We start from the raw sequence: 22,095 nt of genomic DNA on the forward strand, positions 1-22,095 counted from the left end.
CTAGCTTTTCCACCCTACTAACTTCTGATTTAATCTTTATAGAATATAGTTGAAAGTTTTAGAGGTCACTCTACCAATAATCAAAGGGACACCAAGGTAATGGCTAAAGGAATCTGTGTAAGTATAACCCAGTCATTGACAAATAGCAACACATGATGAAGAAGTAACATTTTTTGAAAAGTAAACCTATATTTTTTAGTTACTCACAAATTAACCAGAAGAGGCACAAAAGTTATGTAGCACTTGTTTAACAACCTCCACCTATGCATCAAAGGTGTCTCTAAAAAGAATCAAATCATCAACAAAAAATAAGTGAGATAAGGAAATCCCTCAATGTCCCATTTTAATTGTTTGATAATTGTTTTAGAAAACTTCAAAACAGAAAGCCTGTGAAAGTCTCTCCATGTAAAGAATAAAAATATACGAGGATAAAGGGTTACCTTGCCTAATCCCTCTCATTAGAGAAAAAGAGGATGACGGTTTATCATTCCATAGTATTTGCATTGTTGAAATAGTAAGACACTTCATTACAAATGTTATCATTCTAGCAAGAAGATTAACATCTTTGAAGGTCTCTTGTATAAAATCTCATTGCAATTTGTCAAAAACCTTCTCTAAATCTACCTTGATTGCCATCTAGCCTTTTCCTCGAGTTTTTTTTCCTCATTGAATGCATAACATCTTGAGCTATGATGATATTATATATAATGCTTTGACCCTATACAAAGTTCGTTTGATACCACTTCAGGCATGAGAGGCTTAAGATGATTGGTAATCACTTTGGTAATTACTTTATACACCATAAAACAGAGGCTAAAGGGTAGAATTCATGAATGTATTGTAGCTTTCAAACTTTGGGAATGAGAGCAATAAGAGTGCGATTGAGATAAGGGTTTAAACCTCTGCCAGAGATAGAATGCAATTTAATGCCAACAAGAGTGAATACTGTGCCTAAGACATAAGGCCATTAATTAAAAGAATTTTGGGAATATTTTCATTGTTTTAAAAGAATCAGAAACTATATAATTTTTTTTTCATAATGTAATACTTGAACAATAAAATAAGAGTTGAACAACATTCAACAATTTTGGTACAGTGTTTTTATGAATAAATAGTAATATGTTAGCATGGTTTTTTTGTAAATAAATACAAATTTAACAATAAAATAACAACATTTAACAATTCTGTATATAAATGATACAGATGCTTTGGTGTATCTAGCAATATATATATATAGTGATATATTATTCATGATAATTCTCTACCATGCTCTTTTTTTTACAATTTAAAAAACTATATATAATAAAGTTGTTCCACATATGGTTTTGGGTCAATGAAGTGTAATGTTTATCATCATTTATCACTTCCCTTAATATAATGTTTGGTTATTATTCTTATTTTTATAAAAGTAATATCTACCATTCATCATCATTTAACACACATTGTCTTAAACTATTTTTCGTAGTAATTTCATCTCTAATGTAATTAAAATGCAACATATTTTCTCCAATGTTAAATACCTAACTTTGATTATTAAAAATGCTGACTAGGACTTAAAGTATAACTGAAAATGTTAAATGCCCTAACGCTATGTTAACTTTTAGAATTTCATATCATTTGAGCACATTTTCCTTAAATTTTAAACATATTTTGGCACAATTGCACATATTTTGAATACTCAAATTAGAAAAATGTGTATATTATTTTAGATATTCAAACCACAGCTCTGTTTTGGTATTTTGAAGCTAATTTGTTAATATTTTGGTTTTAAGGTTTGGTTGAATGCATTATTGAACTTTTGTTGATGCTTTTGAAAGGTTTTTGGATGAAAAAATTAAGTGCGTAAAAGCTAAGTTTCATTAACAGCGAAAATAGTGCAAAATTGCCAAAGATGTCTCAAAGTTAAGGTTCTAGAATATATATATATATATAACCCATATTTTATTTTGGCTGCCATTTTAGACTTCTGGGGAGTATTTAGAAGTTTTAGGTGTGTTAGGGCATAGATTTTAATGGAGATTGAGCTTGAGTTTAAAGATTGAAAGAGATTTTATCTTTATCTCTTAGTTCTTCCTCTCTATTCTCCTTCATTTCCTTTTGTTCAATATTTGTGTTGATATGTTTATATTTTCTCATCAGTTTTATAAACATTTGTAACTAAACCCTTGACTTTAGAATTATTTTAAACCCTTTGTATGAATTAAACACTCATTCTCCTTTTGTATTTGTGATTAATGGTGTGATTGTGTTGATTTTATTCCATACTTAATACTTCTAGTTGATTAGCCATCAATTAAATTATTAGATTCACTTGATTAATGCTTGAGAAAGCTAAGTTAAATATAAAACTTGAGTTAAATTATGTGAGAATTTGAAGCTTGCAAGTTGAATGGATGGTTTTATTAATGAGATAAAGATATAGTCATTAACTTCACATGGTCATATAGAATTTAGAGTTTAATTAGTTAATTACGAGATTAAGGGATTAATTAAACTAAACACCTACTTGGAGACTTGAGAGAGCACTTATGGATAATTTAATATCTTTGACTAGCATAATTTACCATAAGAGCAAAATATATTGGGGGTTAATTGAGTATTCTTGAAGTATAAAATGAGATAAATAATCCTAGGCTTAATTACTTTTAAAAAGTATTGAATCATTCTCTTTACTTTATTTTCTACTATTAATTTAGTTTGTAAAATTATCTTCACCTAATTGCATTTTGCTTAACTTGATTGAATTTGCTAATTTTTTTATTTGACCGTTGTTTTTAAACAAATCTCTGTGAGAACAATACTCTATTGATACTTTATCACTTGCCACAACTTGTGCATTTGTAAAGCACAACACGTAAAATACCCTCGTGCTAGGTGGATCCAAAATTAAAGCGCATTTGGTGATCTAAACTATTTGTGTGGCAGCAATTTTGTCTCTAAAGTAATGAAAACGTAACATATTTTGGAACATCCATAAATAGGTCAGGCAAATTCATTTTCTACCCTTTATCTTTCAATCTAATTAAAATAAAAATAAGTTCAACCTATTTGAACTACCAACTTTAAATTGGGAAGGGAGGATAACATTTTTAACTATAAGAAAAACTTTGAACTAATAGTGAAGGAATGAGTAGGTGGGGCTAATTGATAGTAGAATGCATAAAAATAATTAAAGACAATGGGAATGGCCAATTGAAAGAAAGAGATTCCACCTAATAATACACTCCTGCATCATTTCTCACTCTTATCTCTTTGTAGTTTATCATTAAATTTTGCACAGCTTCTTTTTTCCAAACATTTGTAATCAAACATAGTATTTTAATAAAACCAAAGAAGAAGGGCAAAAAAGAAATTTGCTTGAGTTATTTAAAGATGTTTGGAAATATACTACGTTTTAATTACTTTATATGTAAAATTGCTATAACGCAAATAATTTAGGATATTGGATGCTCTATGAATAATAGTTCAAAGGCAAAATAAACCTTAACTAGAATCCAGCTGACATAACAGGTGGTATTTTTTATCAAGCTTAAGTCCCAATTATGATGTTTAATGGTCAATGTTGGAATATTTAATATTAGGGGTAAATATATTACATTTTAATTATTTTAAAGGCAAAATTATTATAACAAAAGTTTAGGACATTGGGTACTATTTAGAGAATAGTTCAAAGGCAAAAATATTCTTTAACCCTTTTTTGTTTGGTTGAACTTGGTTTAGTTTAGTAAGAAAAAAAAATCTTATATTGAATAGAGTTGAATTAGATAAGATGAATATAAATTAAGAAAAATTGTATAAACCTAACGTCTTAAAATTTTGGATTGAGATATGATATTAGACAAACTTATATATGTCTTTTTAAAAATGTTAGCCTAATTATATTGTTCCCTTTTAAGATGTGCCCTAGAGCCAATATAGTTTTCATTATATACAATTTATTAAAAGTCATAATATGTCAAAGTGATAATATTTTATTGAGAAAATTATTCTTTTCATCCCTTTAGTTTAATAACTCATATAAACAAGCTTTTATAGTTTGATTCATTGTGACTTAGTCCCAATAACTTTCTTAGTTAATAAAGTTAGTCACTACCATCCAAAAATCAACTCGTGTCCCTACTAAATAATCTAACATAACACTCACTTTAATTAATACTGTCTACTCTCTATCTCAATGCATATTGAGAACCACATTAGGAAATCCTTTAAAGGAAATAGAGCACGCAAGCTTATGATAAATTTTAGGAAAAGTGCTTTATCGTCAATAAGCAGCCTGTGTCTGAAACATTCTCACTCCACTAATCATAATTAACCAATTTAACTCCTGGTAATTCGAGACTTAACTCAAAAGGATGATTACCAAGGTTTAATTTAAAAGTAAAAGATATTAAATTTTTTAAATAAAAATGAGTTTAAATCAATCAAAATCTTTCATATCAGAGAAAAATATAAGTTACGAAAGCATGGAATACCTCAGAGGAGTGAAAGAAGTTGAAAAACAAAACATGTGCTGTGATATAAGGTAATACACTGTGGCTCATGCACAATGCGCCATAGCATATTGCTTTTTGTGCTACGTACTGTGGCTTAGGTGCCATGCGCTGTGGAGTGTTTCATGAAATTTCTACTAATTCTCTTGTCATTTAACAGCAAAATCTGGGAACTTTTGATTCACCCTGATTCTCCGTCCAACATCCAAATCACATGATCTAGGTGCCTATAGAAAGCTCTTTATATGAACTAGCTAATAGCATGGGTTTCACTTCTAAAACATGTCACACTAAGAAGTTAGACATCCAAACACATTTAAATCACTTTTCAATACTTTTACACAAAATGGGTGTCCAAAACCTACAAGTGCCAAAAGCTTTTCCTAACACCCGGACCATGTCCAATGGACCTAGGACTATCAATACAACATGTCACAAGCATTGAAATATCAGTATAACAAAATTCACTCTTCAACCACATTTTACTAAAAACAGAGGGAGAGGTAATTTGTCATTACATCTCACTCAAATTGTTCAAAACATGTTCAAATCATTATTTCTACACTTGCACTGGTATTTTGACCCTATAGACATATATATATGAACATACATAAAGACTAAGGGCCTAAAATACAAATCTAACATTTCCAATAACAAATAGTGTAAGTGTGGTTGCATGCCTCCTAGAATTGGCAAATCATATGCTATTATATAATTAAATCTAGACTAGAGGCATACAGTAAGGATATACTAATTTCTCGCCTATTTAGCCTTCTCCCTTTCAACACTAGAGCTAGAGCCTAAAAAATGTTAAATGAAAGGGGTGAGTTTAGCCACTCAGTAACCAAGATTAAACCTTCCGTATGTAGTTATATATATCAATTATAAACCAAATACATGCACGAGGAAATCAAATATATAAAACATGCTAGCATATATCATATCTCATCATTTATCATTAAATAACTTCTTTAACTCTCATAACTGGGTACATTATCACCATATTCTTAGACATGTGACATGACCCATACTCATGCGACTTACCACCACTTATCACTTATAACACGTCATATATCTACTTAGGCAATGATCAACCAACCTTATATCCTCCTTATTTCCTCAAACTAAAATCGTAGGCTATAACCTCTCTGAGGTTAAACCATAATTAACTCCAAATTATAGTAATCTAAGGTTTTAAAAGAAGGATTTCTCAAAATCTTTTCAAGGAAATCCCAATCTCGATAGTTCAAATCTCAAACATAATTTAGGGACTCCAAATCAAAGTTTTGAAAACAAAGCAAAAGCTTGAAAATCAATTGGGACCCAAATAATGAGTTTTAAAACTTAAAAACCATTTTTATGCAGAAAATGATACGTGCGCCGCGACTTACGGCTCGTGTGCCGCAAGGTGTCTTCCCTGTGCCATGCGCCATGGTGTGAGGCGGCACGCACTGCGGTGCATTGCACGAAGTTTGACAGTTCAGTGCTATTATTTGACAACATAGGGAGTGAACTTTCAACGCGTCCTAAATCTCCATCCGACGTCTGATTGAGGTAGTTTCGGTGTCTACATGGAGCTTTCTCTTAGGTCTAGCTAATGGCACTGGTTTCACATTTAAATTATTTTCTATAAAAAGTTGGACATCCAAATCTATTTTGATAAATTTTCACAAAATCTCCTAAATGGAGCGTCCCAACTCAACCACACGTACCAATAGCCTACACCAACCCTCCGATCATACTCAATGGATTCTTGTGGACTTGTGCAATATACCACACACAATCAAATACACTTATTTCACAAAATCACCACTCAACCCCAATTTTCACAAAACATAGAAGGGGAGGAAAAGTTGCACAAAATCAACCATTTCATTCATATTTCTCAAAATACATATATTCTTACTTACACAAGTATTTTAGCCCTATCCAGGGTTCACAACAAAAACTCACTAACCTAAGGCACAAAATACACTAGTTAAATACAAAATCATGCAATTAGTGCACCAATCATGACAATTAATCTTAGTTAGCAATACATTAACAAATACATATGTAATAGCAAAAGAGAGGCATATAGAGGATTTAATCCATCAATCCTAAGCCTCAGTATATTTTCCCCGACTTGGATCTGATGAGCTAGATCCAGAAAATATTGAGAATTAAGGGATAAGTACAACCACTCATTAATCAAGTTTCACTTAACCCTTACAATTATATATTAATTGTAAATAAATGCAATTAGACACATAAACACATATATCACATAACATTAGGCCACGGTTCATAAAACTAACAACCATGTGATCAGGCTTGTCACAAAACACTATATCATGATATTTTTACAAAAACATAATATAGGGTCGTAAAAATAACAACCATGTGGCCAAACTTATATACATGATCATATACCAACCTTATATCCTTTTATTATCTCTGACATGAAACGGGTGGCTATCACATAGCTATGTCCTTCACGGACTAACCCAGCCTACTACTTGTGAAGAGCTATAGAGCCAAGGTTAACTTATTCACTCATGTAACCAGTTTCTCCTAATACTAACAATCATGGGGTGTTGTACCCCTAATCTAGCCTCCTCATGAACTGGTGGAGACTAGTTAGGTTCAAGTCCTTTATAAAACAAGTGGCATTGTCCCGAATCATCCATAGGACAAGGGCTACCTTCCGATTCCAACAATTGGTGCCAAGATTAGTTCCCGATTCCAACGGTTACTGCCAATACCATGTGGATTTCTAATCAATCTACTCCTCTCCCTAGGCGAACTCTCGCCAATGGTCATACTATGCACATTTCACACATAATATATATTTTAACAATCATTTCTCAATATATGAACTCACATAACACAAATACTTCACAATCTAACACATAATTCATCACAATTCTCCACCCATAGTAATACATCACAAGTAATTTCATAAAAATCAAGGGTGGTAGAATCAAGATTTTCTCTTCTCTAAAACCATTTCATAAACAAGTATTTGCCGATATGCATCATCATTTTAACTCACAAATCACAATTTACAACACAATTAACATTCAACTATAAAAATTAAGTTTCCCTCGATTATCTCAAACCTTTGAGAGGTTAAAGGTTTACCCCTCACTATATCAACTTCTCAAAGCTTCAATAAGCTCGAATGGTAACAAGATGAATCTCTATACAACCATACCATAAAGATATCATCATCATCTAGCTCTTTAAGCTTTATTAACATAAACTCAACATACACTATTTTATCAACTCATAATCAATACCCATTCTTACTCAATGAACTCATTAAATTTCATAAATACACATTTTCATTAATAACACCTCAAACCATCATTAATGCGCATTAACCTCTTCCAACTACCTCATAAATATCAATTTTCAGACTTCAAATGCTCTCATGGACCAACCACTTTTAAAATCATCAATATGGTGTTCCAATACATTAAATCACTCCCATTAATCTCATTTTAACTAATAGAATCGAACCCATACTCCTATGGACCGAAAATCCATCTCCCAACTCAAACCCTACCATAAAAAAATCATAATGAGGGATAGGAAGAAGAAGGCACCATGATCTTACCTTGGGTGTTTGAAAGCTCTAATCTATTAATAATAGAACCAAATGCCGTGCCCTAGCAGAGCCAAAACCAAGCTCTTCATTTTCCTCCTCTTTCTCTCTTTTATTTCCATGTAGAAATGAATAAGATATATCTGATTTTTGGCCGTGCGTCGCGACACACGCTGCCCTCCACTGTGGCACATGGTACAGAGGAGCCTCTTATGTTTAAATTGTCTCCATGCACTGTGGCAAACTAACCACGCGCCATGGTGTGTGGCACAAAAAATAATTCTTCACTTTTTTCATCCTCTTTTCTTGCACAGGTGGCCCGCCATCGATCCGGACCTACTTCTAAGGCTGAAATCATATCAATTATGTCAAGTTAAGCCCATCTGGCCACACACCTCATTAACTCACTAATTACCCTAATTAGGTTAACAAATTAAGGTTAAAATTTTTTGAATGTTACATGGCCTATAACACTGATTAGGGCTCCGTCCGTGTGACTAAACTACCCAAGCTTACTAATTATGAGGTGTGACTTGGTCAAAGATCACAAGACTCAATCTCGAATCACGGCTTCCCCCATTCTCAAATCCTTGGTGTATCTCATACCCTAAGCTATTCTCCTCATTGAACAGGTGGAGATAGCTAGGTTTTAGTCTCTCAAAATGGGATAGTCCCTTGATAAACTATAGGACAAGGCTATACCCCCGTGCACCGAAGGGCAGCCAAAATACCATATAGATTTTTCTCTACTCTAAATCCTTAGGCGAACTCTTGCCACTGATCATGCCATAATCAATACTAACTTTTTTTCACTTTTTTATTTTCATATACTCATTATCACAACAATTACATTGGGCTCATGACCATATGCTACCCAAATATGTATTCTCATCATTTTCTCAAGATTTATTTCTCATTAACACAAAAATACCTCTACACATCATCACATTGATTTTTCAAAAACATAAGCATATTCATAGTTAAGATCCTCTTGACTTTGCATTTTGTATTTTCAAGTTAAAAATAGCTTTTTCATGCACTCATTGAAACTAATATATAGTTTTTACTTTAAAAATTAATTCCATGCATATAACTTCACAATTCACATTTAACAACTAATTAACAATCAATTAGCATATAACTACCCAAAGTAGAGTTTCCCCTAATTATCTCAAACCTTTGAGAGGTCAAAGGTTTACCCTTCAATCAACCAGCTTCCAATTTTGAATTTTCAATCCAATAGGTGACCAAGACCCAAAACTACAATCAACCAAATTGAATTTCATTAACATTACCAATCCAAGCATATTGGAGCATATCCATTGGGTTTAATAATCACCTTTAGCCCCCAATAGCATTAATGAGCCATTAAATCCCTATTAATGTCATCACAAACTTCCAACACCCATAATAAATGAGATTTTGGATATTAATGATGTCTAAAAATTCAAGACACCAGAACTCATTATACCTAGGTTTAGATACTCTAATCTACTCTCATTAACTCCATTTAAGTCAATAAATTCAGACCCATAACTATATGGATCGAAATTTTACTTTCACTATCAAACGCTAACCATAAACTCATAAATGTGGAAGAAATAGAGAGATTAATGAGTGTGATACTTACCTTGAGTGTTTGTAGCCTTCAAAATACTTCTAACATCATCCACAAGTAAACCCTAACAAAGCATTGGAGCATCTCTTCATTTTCTCTTTTTTCTTCTTTCTATTTCTGTCTCATTTCACATCTGATAAACTATAAAAAATGGCCATGTGTTGTGATGAACACACAATGCACCACGGCGTATGGCACAAAGAGGTCCTCCCTCACTCAGAAATGTCTGTGCGCCACAGCAGATGATCTACATGCCGTGGCGTATGGCACGGCAACATTAACTCTTCCTTTTCTTCTCTTTTTAATGGTCAGGTGGCCCACTTCGATACCGAACCCACAACGACGGCTAAAATACCATCAAATATAATTATTAAACTTATCTGGCCATACACCACTTCAACTTATTTAATTACCTTAATTAGATTTAATTAATTAGAGAATTAAAACTTGGGATGTTACAGTGTCCCCCACTTCAATCCAATACCTGAATTAGATGAGAATGATGAATTGTTGAAAGAAGAATTAATAAAATTCAAAAGGTCAAGGATTTGCTTTATCAAGCATTGGAGTGTCGAGCTTCAATAGATCCTCATGATGGTACTTAATGTCAATAGGAGCAAAGCCAGCCTGAAGTTTTGATAGAAAATATAGAATTAAATAATACAATAAAAAGAGTGAGTGAAGATAGAATTAGTAGGGAAATATTTTAATTATATCATGTTAAAAAGAAATAAAATAAAAAGCTTTATTATGGTATAAATATACCAATATTAGGATAGTTCATGGTGGAATAACAATGAATGATGCATGATCAGGTAAAGAGGTTAGAAGTTATGAGAATGTAGGTTTTGAATGAGAAGCCTTAACACTGTGAATATTCATGCTTCGATCTAATGCACTTGGTTTCTGACACCATATGTCCTCTATAAGATAGAGCTTCTAAGTTTGATTTGATCTAACATCCCTTATTAAACAATGTCCTCTTCTCTCTCGAATGAGAGGGAACTTTTAACTTTAAAGAGATGGCACCACAGCCCTTCACCTCAACCTTTCATTTCAGCAAAAGACAAAACGAGTGAAGATTTTATTTGATGTAGCATCACATATGACACTTGTAAGAATGCCACCTAAACCTTTTTAATGGTGTTAATTAAAGTTAGTGCCAGGTCAAATTACTTAGAAGGGACAATGGTTGATTTTTGGACAACAGGGACTAATTTTGCTAATTGATAAAACTATAAGATTGAACTATAGTGAGTTAAATTATAAGGACCTAGTTATGAGGTAAGAAACTATAGGAATGAAAAAGATTAATTTTTTCTATTTTATCTATTACATTTTGTGCCAAAATTATGTAATAATATAATGATGAACAAAAATCATCTTTACTTTCTTAAGCTAATAGGTTAACCCTTGTCTGCCTTGGCCTCCTCAAGCATCTATCAACTTTTATGTTTTCTTTTGCCAAAATGTCTAGCATCAAAGCTTATTCTATCTATGCTAATCTTTTTTCTAGCGCTCTTTATTAAAGGCAATAATAGAATGCATCTTATATTCTAGAATAATATTTGTAAGTCTAGCAAGTTTGGAGGTCTTAGCCTCATGCCTTTTAATCTTACTAATAAAGATTTGCTTGCCAAACAAATTTAAAGAATTGTTTTTGTGGATAATAACTCCCTCATAAGGAAAACTTCAAAATTTAATGTCTTATTGCTATTCTTTTTATTATAATTGAAACTTTATATGAGTTAGATCTCGAAGGCTCACTAAAGTCTGGGCAAACCTTTAGATTCAAAAAGCATTTACAAAAGTAGTTATAAATTAGCCACTAATAAAGTTTGCACATCAACAGTAGGATTTGATTCTATGATCTTATGAGTTATGGGCCAAATTCTTACCAACTAGACTAACTATTTTTTATAATATTCATTTTAACATTACCAGTGTGTACCATACAATACAATAGTCAATAGGAATTCTTAACCCTATAATTTCACAAAATAAAAAAAGGGATTCAATTAAATAAAACAAAAATAAAAAATTATTGGAAAGAAAATTAAAAGTCAAGACCTCACTAAAAAACCCTTTTAAAAGCATTAATTGAGCTCAACACAAGTTAAAAATCAAATTTTATAACACAAGGAAGCGTAAGGACAAAACTAAAAACAATTATGGCCAACTTGTCATCCATAGTAGAGGATAACACAGTTTAAGTATGATGAAGCTAGCACATACCCTCATACAGCTAATAGCCACAAGACAAATTCATCACGGCATATCATGCTTTTTGTTGCAATACATACAACATATCATAACAACACACTTGATGTTATGATAGCATCTAAAAATAATCTTCCAGAGTGCGCTAATTCACTATCTGACATTTGATCAAAGTGGTTCAAGTGCCCGCACAAAGATAATTCAATCTTGACACCAATTTCACACTAAAATAACCATTCATTAAAAAGTTGGATACCTGAATGCTAAGGGGGCATCAAAACTTAAAGCACATCTGAGGGTCTCAAACTCAAACTGAGTGCTATTAGCCTCGATTGAGGCTTGAACTAACTCTAATAGATAAATCATATTAGATAGAACAATTTGACATATGATATCATCATTAAATAATAATTTGGCCATATAACTCTAATTTAGCCTACATAAAAAGGGATAGAATCATTAATGCGACATTTAGCCAACAAAACACATTCAATTCTCAAAACATCCAATCATACACTTGCATGAGTAATTTAGCCATACACCATAGCCTCACCAAGAGATGCACAACCTAAGCCAAATTGCAAAAATAACAATCTCAACAAATCATGCAAGTACATACAAAAGATAATTTGAACTTAGTTGGCAATGTAAGTATATATATTCAATTACATAACATAACAAAAGTCTAAGGGCAATATAATGAAACAGAGCTTGTCTAGTCCTTACCCTAGCTAGGCTCCTCCTTGCCTTTAGCAATGGTGTCACCTGTAAAATTTGTAACCAAAAGTGAGACAGGGTCTCAATAACTAAATAAACTATACTACATATCAACTAATCAAATCATAAATAAGGATGTAAAGTGGGAGGGTAACGCAAATCATAATCATAATGCCATAGGAACATAATAGTACATGTTTCATAATGCATGATTCACAAGTCCAACTAAACCTTATCTACACAAGTGATTGAATGTGTGGGGTAATAACACAAGTGGGCTACGTTTATATTACTAGACCAAACTGAGCTCACCATATAAGGAATTAACCTAACGAAGGCTCAATTCCTCATCCTCACAATAGTTTTCCCCTTTATAAATAATTAAGGTGTCACATGCCAAACTACTGCAACATACAATGAGCTAAGGCTTCCAAATAAATATAACTAAACATTGAGGCCATAAGCAATGTCGAGAAATTACCATATAGCTTTGCACTACTCCCTCCTAAGATGAACCTCCCACCCTTATATGCACAATTATGCAATCAAATGTTGCAATGACCTATATCACACAAACACGATCATGTAACTCATTATTGGATTGTTCCACATTTACATACATTACTAGTCATGCTCATACACGATTAAGTCAACAATCATAAATTAAGTTTTACACTCAATAATTTAGGCGGGCTAGACTTATTTAGATTGGACTTAAAATATCATACTCTCTTAGCCCGATCATAACTTTTTTTGACTGAGGTCAGGCTAGCCCGTCGAGCTTAGCTAAAATTACTAACTTTATATACATACAGAGCTAAAAATTTTAGTGGTTGGGCTTATTTAGGCCAGGCTTATTCGGATCGAATTTAAAATATCATATCCTCTTAAAAAAGTCTATATAGCCAAGTCCCGCCCTAACTTTTTTTGTTGGGTGAGTTTGGGCTGGCTTATTCGGCTTAGCATGAATTACCAACTCTGTACATAATTATATATGCATTTTGATATATATAAAGAAAACCTTACTTTTAAAGTCAATTGCCTACTTTACATGAGTTCTAAATTAACTCATGTAATTGCATGCTTATTTACAAATATAATTACGTGTTAATAAAACCTCATATATGCTCTAACAAGTCAATAAGTAGAGTAGGTCATTTGGTTGTCTCAATCCTTTTATTATCAAAAAGGGTTATCCATGTAGTTACCACACTTATCAAGTTGTCACAAGTTCAAGGAAACATTGAGCAATAATAATCTACATTATTAAATGCTAATAATTAATTATTAGTTCTAACATAAACATTCTTTAGCTTAAACAAGCTACCCACAACCTTTAATTTTTATTGTTGGCTAAACCAACACCCTAACAAAATTTCATTAACTCTATTTAGCTTCTATGAAGTTAATTAACATTAATTTAGAGCCTACGTTACTTCAAAGTTCCAAATTTAGCCTAGGGTTCATCCAAACCCTAGGTCCTAAGGCTAAAACAATAAACTCACAAACCATAGGTATATAAATTAAATTAACTCCTAATGGCTTCATCTAAATTAATGGATTTGTCTATAAACACCCCATATTAGAATTAAACCTCCCACAATCCAAACTCATGTTAAAAATGCATAGAAGATGTAGATGAGATGTAGAAGGGGCTTACTTAACTTGAACTAAACTTCAAATACTCTTAAAGTATAGTAGAACTCACGCCCTAGCAAAGAACTCCTCTTCCCCGTCACCTTCTTACTTTTCTCTTTTTCTTTCTCTTTGTCACAAGCAACTTGTGACAGATTTAATAAATATGTCCATTTCCCAGAGCAAATGAGGATGTTCACCATAATGGATGGTCTAATTTAGCCCATCTCCTGGGACTCAATAAGCTCAATAGCTATCTAAACCCAATACGAAGCTACCCAATTGATCTAATAGGTCTAGTAGTAATTCAGAACCTTAATAAATGCATTTACTTTACTAATTTACCCTTATGTATTTTAATTAGTCCCATCTTAAAATTTTAGGATATTACATTGTTAGTATCTTGATGCTATTTTGAAATGTGGTTGCAAGTTGAAAAATCAATTTTCCTAGATTATAAAGGATGTTTTTAAAGTTTCCTTTTTAATTGCAAACAACATAAAGTAGCAAGTTGATGATAGAACTAAGATTCCAATTGGGCATGTGAAGGGGTTTCCCTTGCAAGATAGCTTGGCTAGCATGCATCTCATTGTGGCTAACCTTATTGATAATGATAATACTACTTTAAATGAGCATTGAGTAGTGTCTAGCTTCTTTATACAATGTTCAAATCAAGGAGGAAATACTGAGCACATATTTTGCTCTCTTTAACTAGGATCATTGTTTGGTTTAGTCGAAATTAAATAAAAGTGTTTACTTTGTTAAAGCAGGTTACAAAACTCTTTTGTAAAGCTCTACAAATGCAAATTTATCCTTGATTGGAATTAATTGAAAGTTTTTCTAGAAAATTAATTTACACTTTTTTTTAACTAGAATATCTGAAATGAAGCTATTCCAACACTAAATATTCATCATCTCCAAGCTTCATCTTTTTGTTCTTTTGGTAGCTGCCAAGATGAATCTACTAATCATATCTCTCTTTACTATCACTTTTGCACAAGTAGTATGATTTGCTTCGAGTCTTTCAATCATATCTAACAAGATGGAGAATGCTAGAATCTTCATTTCTTATTGGATCAAGTTACCTAAATCAAATTCTAGCAAAATGCATACTCTTAATGAAGTGCTCCTGACTATACAGATAATATGGGACTTCAAAAACCTTTCCAAGGATCAATCAAAGAAGGTCCATCCTTTACAAGTAATCCAAAAGGTTAAATGGCATCAATCTTCAATTTCCATAATATAAACTAAGGTGAAAGGAACCGTAATGCAATAAAAATTAGTAAATTTAAAGCTAGAGCCTTGCAAAGCCAAAGCCAAGTATGGATGGTTTCTTTTTTATAAATTTGAAGCTAGATATTTGTGATTCAAGCCCTAAACCCAGAGAGAATACAATTTCTATTATCAAAGATTATAACTTCCTCAATGCAAGAAGAAAAAATAAGTCTAATTAAGGAGATCCTTTGATTCTCTTTATGAAAGAGAGCTAAGGTATACTATCAAATAGATCATAGATTTAGAGCAATTTAGGCCCTCAGGCTTTACTTACATCACTCTGGTGTTTAAAGATTACAAGCTTATAAAAAATCTTATGGGGAGAGCTAGGACAAATATAAAAGCACATATGCTTTGGAAGGATACCAATAATCTATTTTTCCACTTCAAATATCACTGGTTGAAAGAATTATCAAAAAGTTAGATCCCTTAGTGGAAATCTTTAAATTATAGGTGTAATACTCTAGCTAATTGTATTAACTAAATGCTATTTCCCTACTTGAGTAGTTGTTACTTCTAATTCAAAAATAATAATTATATGTATCTTATAAAACTTAATAAATAGATAAACAAGTAAAAAAGTGGATGAATAAAATAAAGAATATGAGTCATACATGAGTGGATGTCTAATATAGTAATAAGTTATACCTCAATTTTCTCTGACCTTTTATAACCATCTTCCTTGTCGACTAACGTGCAATTGATATTGGAGTTTTTGTGTTTATGTATCAACAGAAGTCTTACATTGCTCAAGCTTGAGAAAGTACATTGCTCAAGCTTGAGAGAAAGAGAGAGAGAGAGAGAGAGAGAGTGTGTGTGTGTGTGTGTGTGTGTGTGTGTGTGTGTTAACAAATGGGTTGTTATAATTGAGATTTGAATTTTTTCCCAGTGTACAAGTTAGATATGATGTTGAATGCTTTAATCACCATTAGTTACATTTAATATTAACTTTCAAAAATGGTTTCTATAAATTGTCATTGGTAGTATTTAATCATATTAATGGTCATTGAGTTGTCTTTATTTGCCTTTAAGCCACCCATGGCTTTTGAGCCTATATAAGCATGTGTTCGTAGGTTGTTTAAATATACACCGTTCAAGAGTATTCAAGCTCTTCTCTTCTTCCTCTTAAGTTCTTCCTTTCTTGTATATATTTCTATTGGTCTATTACCATGTTTGTTTAATCTTGAAGAGTTGCTAATAACTGTATTGAAATAGCTCTTAAGGACAATATATTTAGGCATAACTCAAAACAAATTTATTTACGTGATTTTATAATAGTTAGCTAGTTTGACACTTGTTTAATGTCACATTGCTTAGCCTTAATCACTCATTCAGTTCACTTAAACAATATTTATCAATACAAATTCTTTTATCATACAATATACATAAAGTACTTAAAATATAAGGAGAATCACATCTAAATACCTCTCAAGAGAATTATTCACCAATAAGGACTAATACAAAATTATTTGTTGTTAAAATAGTAATAGATACTTGCTTTTTCCTGAATGGTGACTTGTTAATCCCTGTTTGGAAATAATTCTCTAGGGAGATTATTAGATGCGATTCTCACTAAAATATATGTGCCCCACAACATATTAAATTTACTTTTTTTGTAGTGCTATATATCTTTTTAACAACGTCTATCAAATTTTTATCATTATTCAAATAATAAAAGATAAATTAAAGTGTACTATTATTTAGATCATAAACATTTGACACACTGTTATATGTGCTAACTCAATCATATTCCTATCCCTACTTTAAGGTGTGCTTGGTTTTCAATTTGAAAAAAAAAAATATGTTTCTAAAAATTTAATTTGTAAAAAATTCATTTGTATTTTGATATTTGTTAAAAGTCAATTTAATAAATTAAAAATTGTTTAAATAATATGAAAATAGGTTGAAATTTGCCCCAATCCATAAGTCAAAAGTTACCCAGAGCTATATTTGTTGAATGGACTTTCAACTAAATCTCAAAGGTAAGACAATAAATATCTAAACAACATTTAACATTTGGATGACATGTTAAAATTATTCTTCAAATAGAAAAAGTTATATCCACACACAATTTTATGATCACAAATTTTTCAATTAAAAAGAAACATAAGGCCCCCTTTAGCATGCAAAAATTTTGAAGAAGGGATCAAAAACAAAAATGGATTCTTTAGTGAGGCTTGCTTTATTGATCTAAATTGTTATTCTCAATGATCTAAATTCAAGGAAATTTCCTTAATTTGAATTCCATCAATAGTGACAACAAAACTAAGGTAATTTCTTGAAATTATTTTCAATAAACCTTCCAGCCATCCATTGTGCTTGCTTTATTTTTTATCCCCCATGCAGCTCCATCACCTTTGCACCCCATAATCATTATTGTGCCTCCATCATCCATCATCTCCTGCACCTATTCATTCTTCTTCTTTGAATGGTAGATAAGGTCTTTCATAGCAGATCATAGGTCTTCATGGCTCTTCCATGACATCAAGCATAAAACCTCCAAATCCAATTGCAATAGCGGCTGAAAAATCTAAAGGGACCTATTGTGCTTTTTATTGGATCTGACCCATCCTAATCTCATCTTCATCACTTTTATGCATAGCTTAATATATGTTCATTGGCACTTCACTCTCCTCTTCAACTTCAATCTCCTCTAGTGACAAAGCTCTCCTCTTATGACAACATCTCCTCCAATGAAGTCGTTGATTTGAAAACATGTAGTTTTATGTGGATATGTCAAAAAAATTGAGTCTCACATTGTTCAAATGAAAGGAACAAGTGTATGCATACTAAAAAATGAAATTAGGTTAGTAAATGGGCTAATGAAAGGAGTGATCTTATGTGTACATGAATTGCCAATGTTCAATCTAGTTAAAATCCAATGATTTACTCCCTTGTGTATGAAGTAGACGTTGTGTTGGAATTTCTTGCAAAAATATTTTTGCTATAAATCAAATATTTATTTAAAAAGAGCTTATTAGAAAAGTTTTCATTTAATTGGTTTTAAATTTTAAAACACATGAAATCTGAAACATTACAATTTTTTTATTTGATTTGCTAAGAAATCTTGAGATGAACAACATGATATTTTTTTTAAACAAAAAAAGGTAGACTCAATTCATCTTAGTCCTTGACCTATCTTACTAGAAAGACCCAATCTTGATCAAAGTCCAGACTCATGACTCCATATTGAGAGAACTCAAGGTTTTGGATCTTTTTTAAATATAAGATTTGGATTTTTGGTAAACAAATTGTTTCTTCAGTCTCTTTTTTTAGGTGGGACTTATCTGCTTATGCTATAGCCCTATCCATCTTTTGAAAAACCAACTAAAAGCTAGTGATAATAAATAGAATATGAGATTTGAATGGCTAGGAGAGATGTTCATAATTAGTATTCAACTATATTTAAATATGATTTTTCTTAAAGGAATGAGACTTGTGCATACTTAAAAAAAATTAAATGTGTGTTTATGTTCTTTGCGTTATGTAAGAATTGCTAATTTTCTCCTTCTATAGAATAGAGATAAGAGAGATATTATTTGCTTTACTTGGAAAAAAAGAAGATATACATGAGTGGGTTACAGTTTTCACCTTAATGAAAAAAATCACATTTTTCTTTTTATTTCTTTTTAACTTCACCTTTAAAGTACTTCAAATATTCATCTTTCCTACATTTGTAACTAACTACACAATTAATGGCTTTATAACCTAGTAGCATGTAAACTCTTTTATAAGTGAAAGGTCTCGAGTTCAATCCTGCTTATAATCTCATGCCATTAGTCTTGCTATGCTAATTTGAAAAAAAAAAAACCACATAAATGTAACTAATCAAACAATTGTCTTGTCCTACATAACACTATTTTCATTAATTTTGACAAACCACAAGGGGGTAACTAAAGATCACTTATCATATTAGAATATAAATAACACAACACTTGAGCGTAGGTTAAGTGGCAGTAGTTAAGTTCAGATTTTCATGATGTAACAATATATATGTGAAAATATAATAGAGAAGTGATGTAAGAAAACAAGAGTACACATGACACACAGATAGAGGATAGGAGAAAATTGGAAGAAATCAAGACCACAATTAGTAGGATATTTTTAAAAATATTTCTCCATCAATCAAATTAAAAACTAAACACCCATTCATGCCTTCTCAGAAATTTAAATGTATATGCACTTCAAAACTAAACGTACCCTTTCGATTAGGGGATGTGATTTATCCCCAAAAATAAATGATTACACATGACCTCCTATTTCAATCCAATTACATCCCAAACTCTTCTTCAATCCCTTTAAATTCCCTATTTCCCTAATCTATAATGTTTCACTCCAATTACCTATAAAAGCGTATGAATTGGCAAGAAGCACATAGTTTGAGGAATTCTAGGGCCCTACCTTGTAAAGATTTCCAGAAATGCACTTCACCATTGTTGGATTTCCATGCAGTTTGCAGGCTCCCAATAGTGTGCTCCACATTACAGCATCAGCTTTAAAAGGCATTTGAAGAAGAAGAGCCTCAGCTTTCTTAAGCAACCCTGATCTTGCAAGCATGTCAACCATACATGTATAATGCTCAATCTTGGGTTTGATCATATGTTTATGAATTATGTTATTGAACTAGCGACAACCCTCTTATACCAAACCATTGTAACTACATACATTAAGCACGTCGATAAAAGTTACATCATTTAGAGAAACAACGAAAGGTCCTAATTGCACCATCTTGTTATAAAGTTTCAAGGCTTTCATGGCTTCTCCATTTTGAGCATACCTGCATATAATTCCATTCTATAAAACTATATCTCTCTCAAACATGCTTTGAAACATTATGAGTGCATGCTGCATTTCACCTCATTTACAATACATATCTGAAATTGCACTCCCCACCACCAGATTGTTTTGAAATCATATTTTATAGTAACACCATGTAGTTGTTTTCCTCTTTGTAAGGTGTTTCTGGATGCACATAAGCCAAGCATACCACCAAAGGTGAATGAATTTGGTTTCACATCAGCCAATTGCATTTCATAAAAGAGCCACATGGCTTTGTCCATATGTCCACTCTGTGACAGACCAATGCACTGTCAACTAAGTCACACTTTGTACGCAACTCTAACGAGGAATTAGTGATGAATGGATCAAAGGAAAACTCAAGTTTGATTGCATATGATTGGACTTGCATTGCTTCCATCAGTTGCAAGTAAGACGCCATTTCATTTAAATTATTGCATGAGTATACTCATCAGCAAAAATTCCTTCTCTATGCATTTATTTATACAAACTTAAGCAAAAATCCCTAACTCACATCTAGAGTAGCTAGAAATCAAAGCATTCCAAGTAACCAGGTCTCTACTGGGCATTTCACCGAACACCTTCTTTACATCCTCAATAACCCTATAACTCGCAAACATCTGCAAGAGATTAGTCCCCAAATAAGAATCCAAAATCGAGCAAACCTTAGCAATCTCAGCATGAACCTGATGCCTAAAACTCAAACCGTAAAAGGGTAGTAATATGGAATACATATTCCCATCAGGCTTAATAGAACTCTACCTCATTTTCACGAAATGGGCCATGGCGTCTTCATTCTCTAGTTCTTCACATACCCAGAAATGAGTATGTTCCATAAATGAGAATCCTTCATGGGTATGGCAAAGAAGGTTTCCAAGGCTTCAGGAAGGAAACCAGAGCTGAAGTAGCTAGAGAGAAGAGTGTTGTGTGAAATGACATTGGGGTTGGGCATGAAACGTAGGAATTTCTAAGCACTAGATAAGGTGTGGGATCTGATGTAAGCTTGAAAGAAGAGGTTGCAATGATAGACATTGTTCTCGAGACCCTTCTTGACGATTGATGCATGAAGTGTTTAAGCTCTGTACATGTGAAAGATGATGGCCACGTGAGATCATTGGCGATGTATCTTAATGGAATTTAAAATCCATTTCCGTATACTCCCCGATATCAATCACATTTTAGAAACAAAATTTAGTTCACTTTATAAGTTATTAATTAATAAAATTATTTTGTTTTAAATTAAAATGCGTAAACTATCCTTAAAAAGTAAGAAAGATAAAGACAAAAAAAAATATTATATATTTTTCTTATTTTTCACTTTTTATTTGAAGGTTATATTTAAAATTTTATTTACTTTTATTCTATATACTTTTGCTATATTAATATTAATGAGATTGATAGAAATGATTTATAAATAAGATTGAAAGGAATAATTCGCAAAAGTGAAGATGGAATTTCTTCTCATAAATTTTACAAGTTATTTATTTTATAACAAAATTTTACTATTAATATTACTAACATTTTAAAATTTACCTGTTTTTATTTGATTAAATAAATTAATAAACTTTTATTGTTGTCATAATTTTCTCATAGAAAAACTATTTATTTATACTTGATGCAATTATCAAAGATTAAGATAGATGTAAAAAGAGTTTTTTTTTAGTTAAGGGATTAAGTTAGATGAAGTAACAAAAATGTTTCTTTTCCTCAAATCTAAAATCTCATTCTCATTTTCAACTATAAAATATATT

At 31.8% G+C, this 22,095-nt stretch overlaps 1 protein-coding gene across 1 annotated transcript in view; it reads right to left on the reverse strand.

Annotated features, from left to right (window-relative positions):
• The window catches only part of LOC129302791 (pentatricopeptide repeat-containing protein At4g39530-like), a 26,360-nt gene extending 5,064 nt beyond the window's left edge, over positions 1-21,296 (reverse strand). Inside the window, exons 1-5 of the mRNA XM_054941672.1 lie at positions 21,160-21,296; positions 20,896-21,037; positions 20,444-20,616; positions 20,213-20,324; positions 19,949-20,131 (exon numbers count right to left, since the gene is read on the reverse strand). Of these exons, the coding sequence (XP_054797647.1) occupies positions 19,949-20,131; positions 20,213-20,324; positions 20,444-20,616; positions 20,896-21,037; positions 21,160-21,296 (747 nt within the window). The remainder of the gene's footprint in view (positions 1-19,948; positions 20,132-20,212; positions 20,325-20,443; positions 20,617-20,895; positions 21,038-21,159) is intronic.
• Positions 21,297-22,095: the final 799 nt, after the last annotated feature.

This window comes from Prosopis cineraria, unplaced genomic scaffold (genome assembly GCF_029017545.1).
Source record: "Prosopis cineraria cultivar Desert tree isolate PC_DT_omini unplaced genomic scaffold, ASM2901754v1 PC2, whole genome shotgun sequence".
In the NCBI taxonomy this organism is placed as follows: Eukaryota; Viridiplantae; Streptophyta; class Magnoliopsida; order Fabales; family Fabaceae; genus Prosopis; species Prosopis cineraria.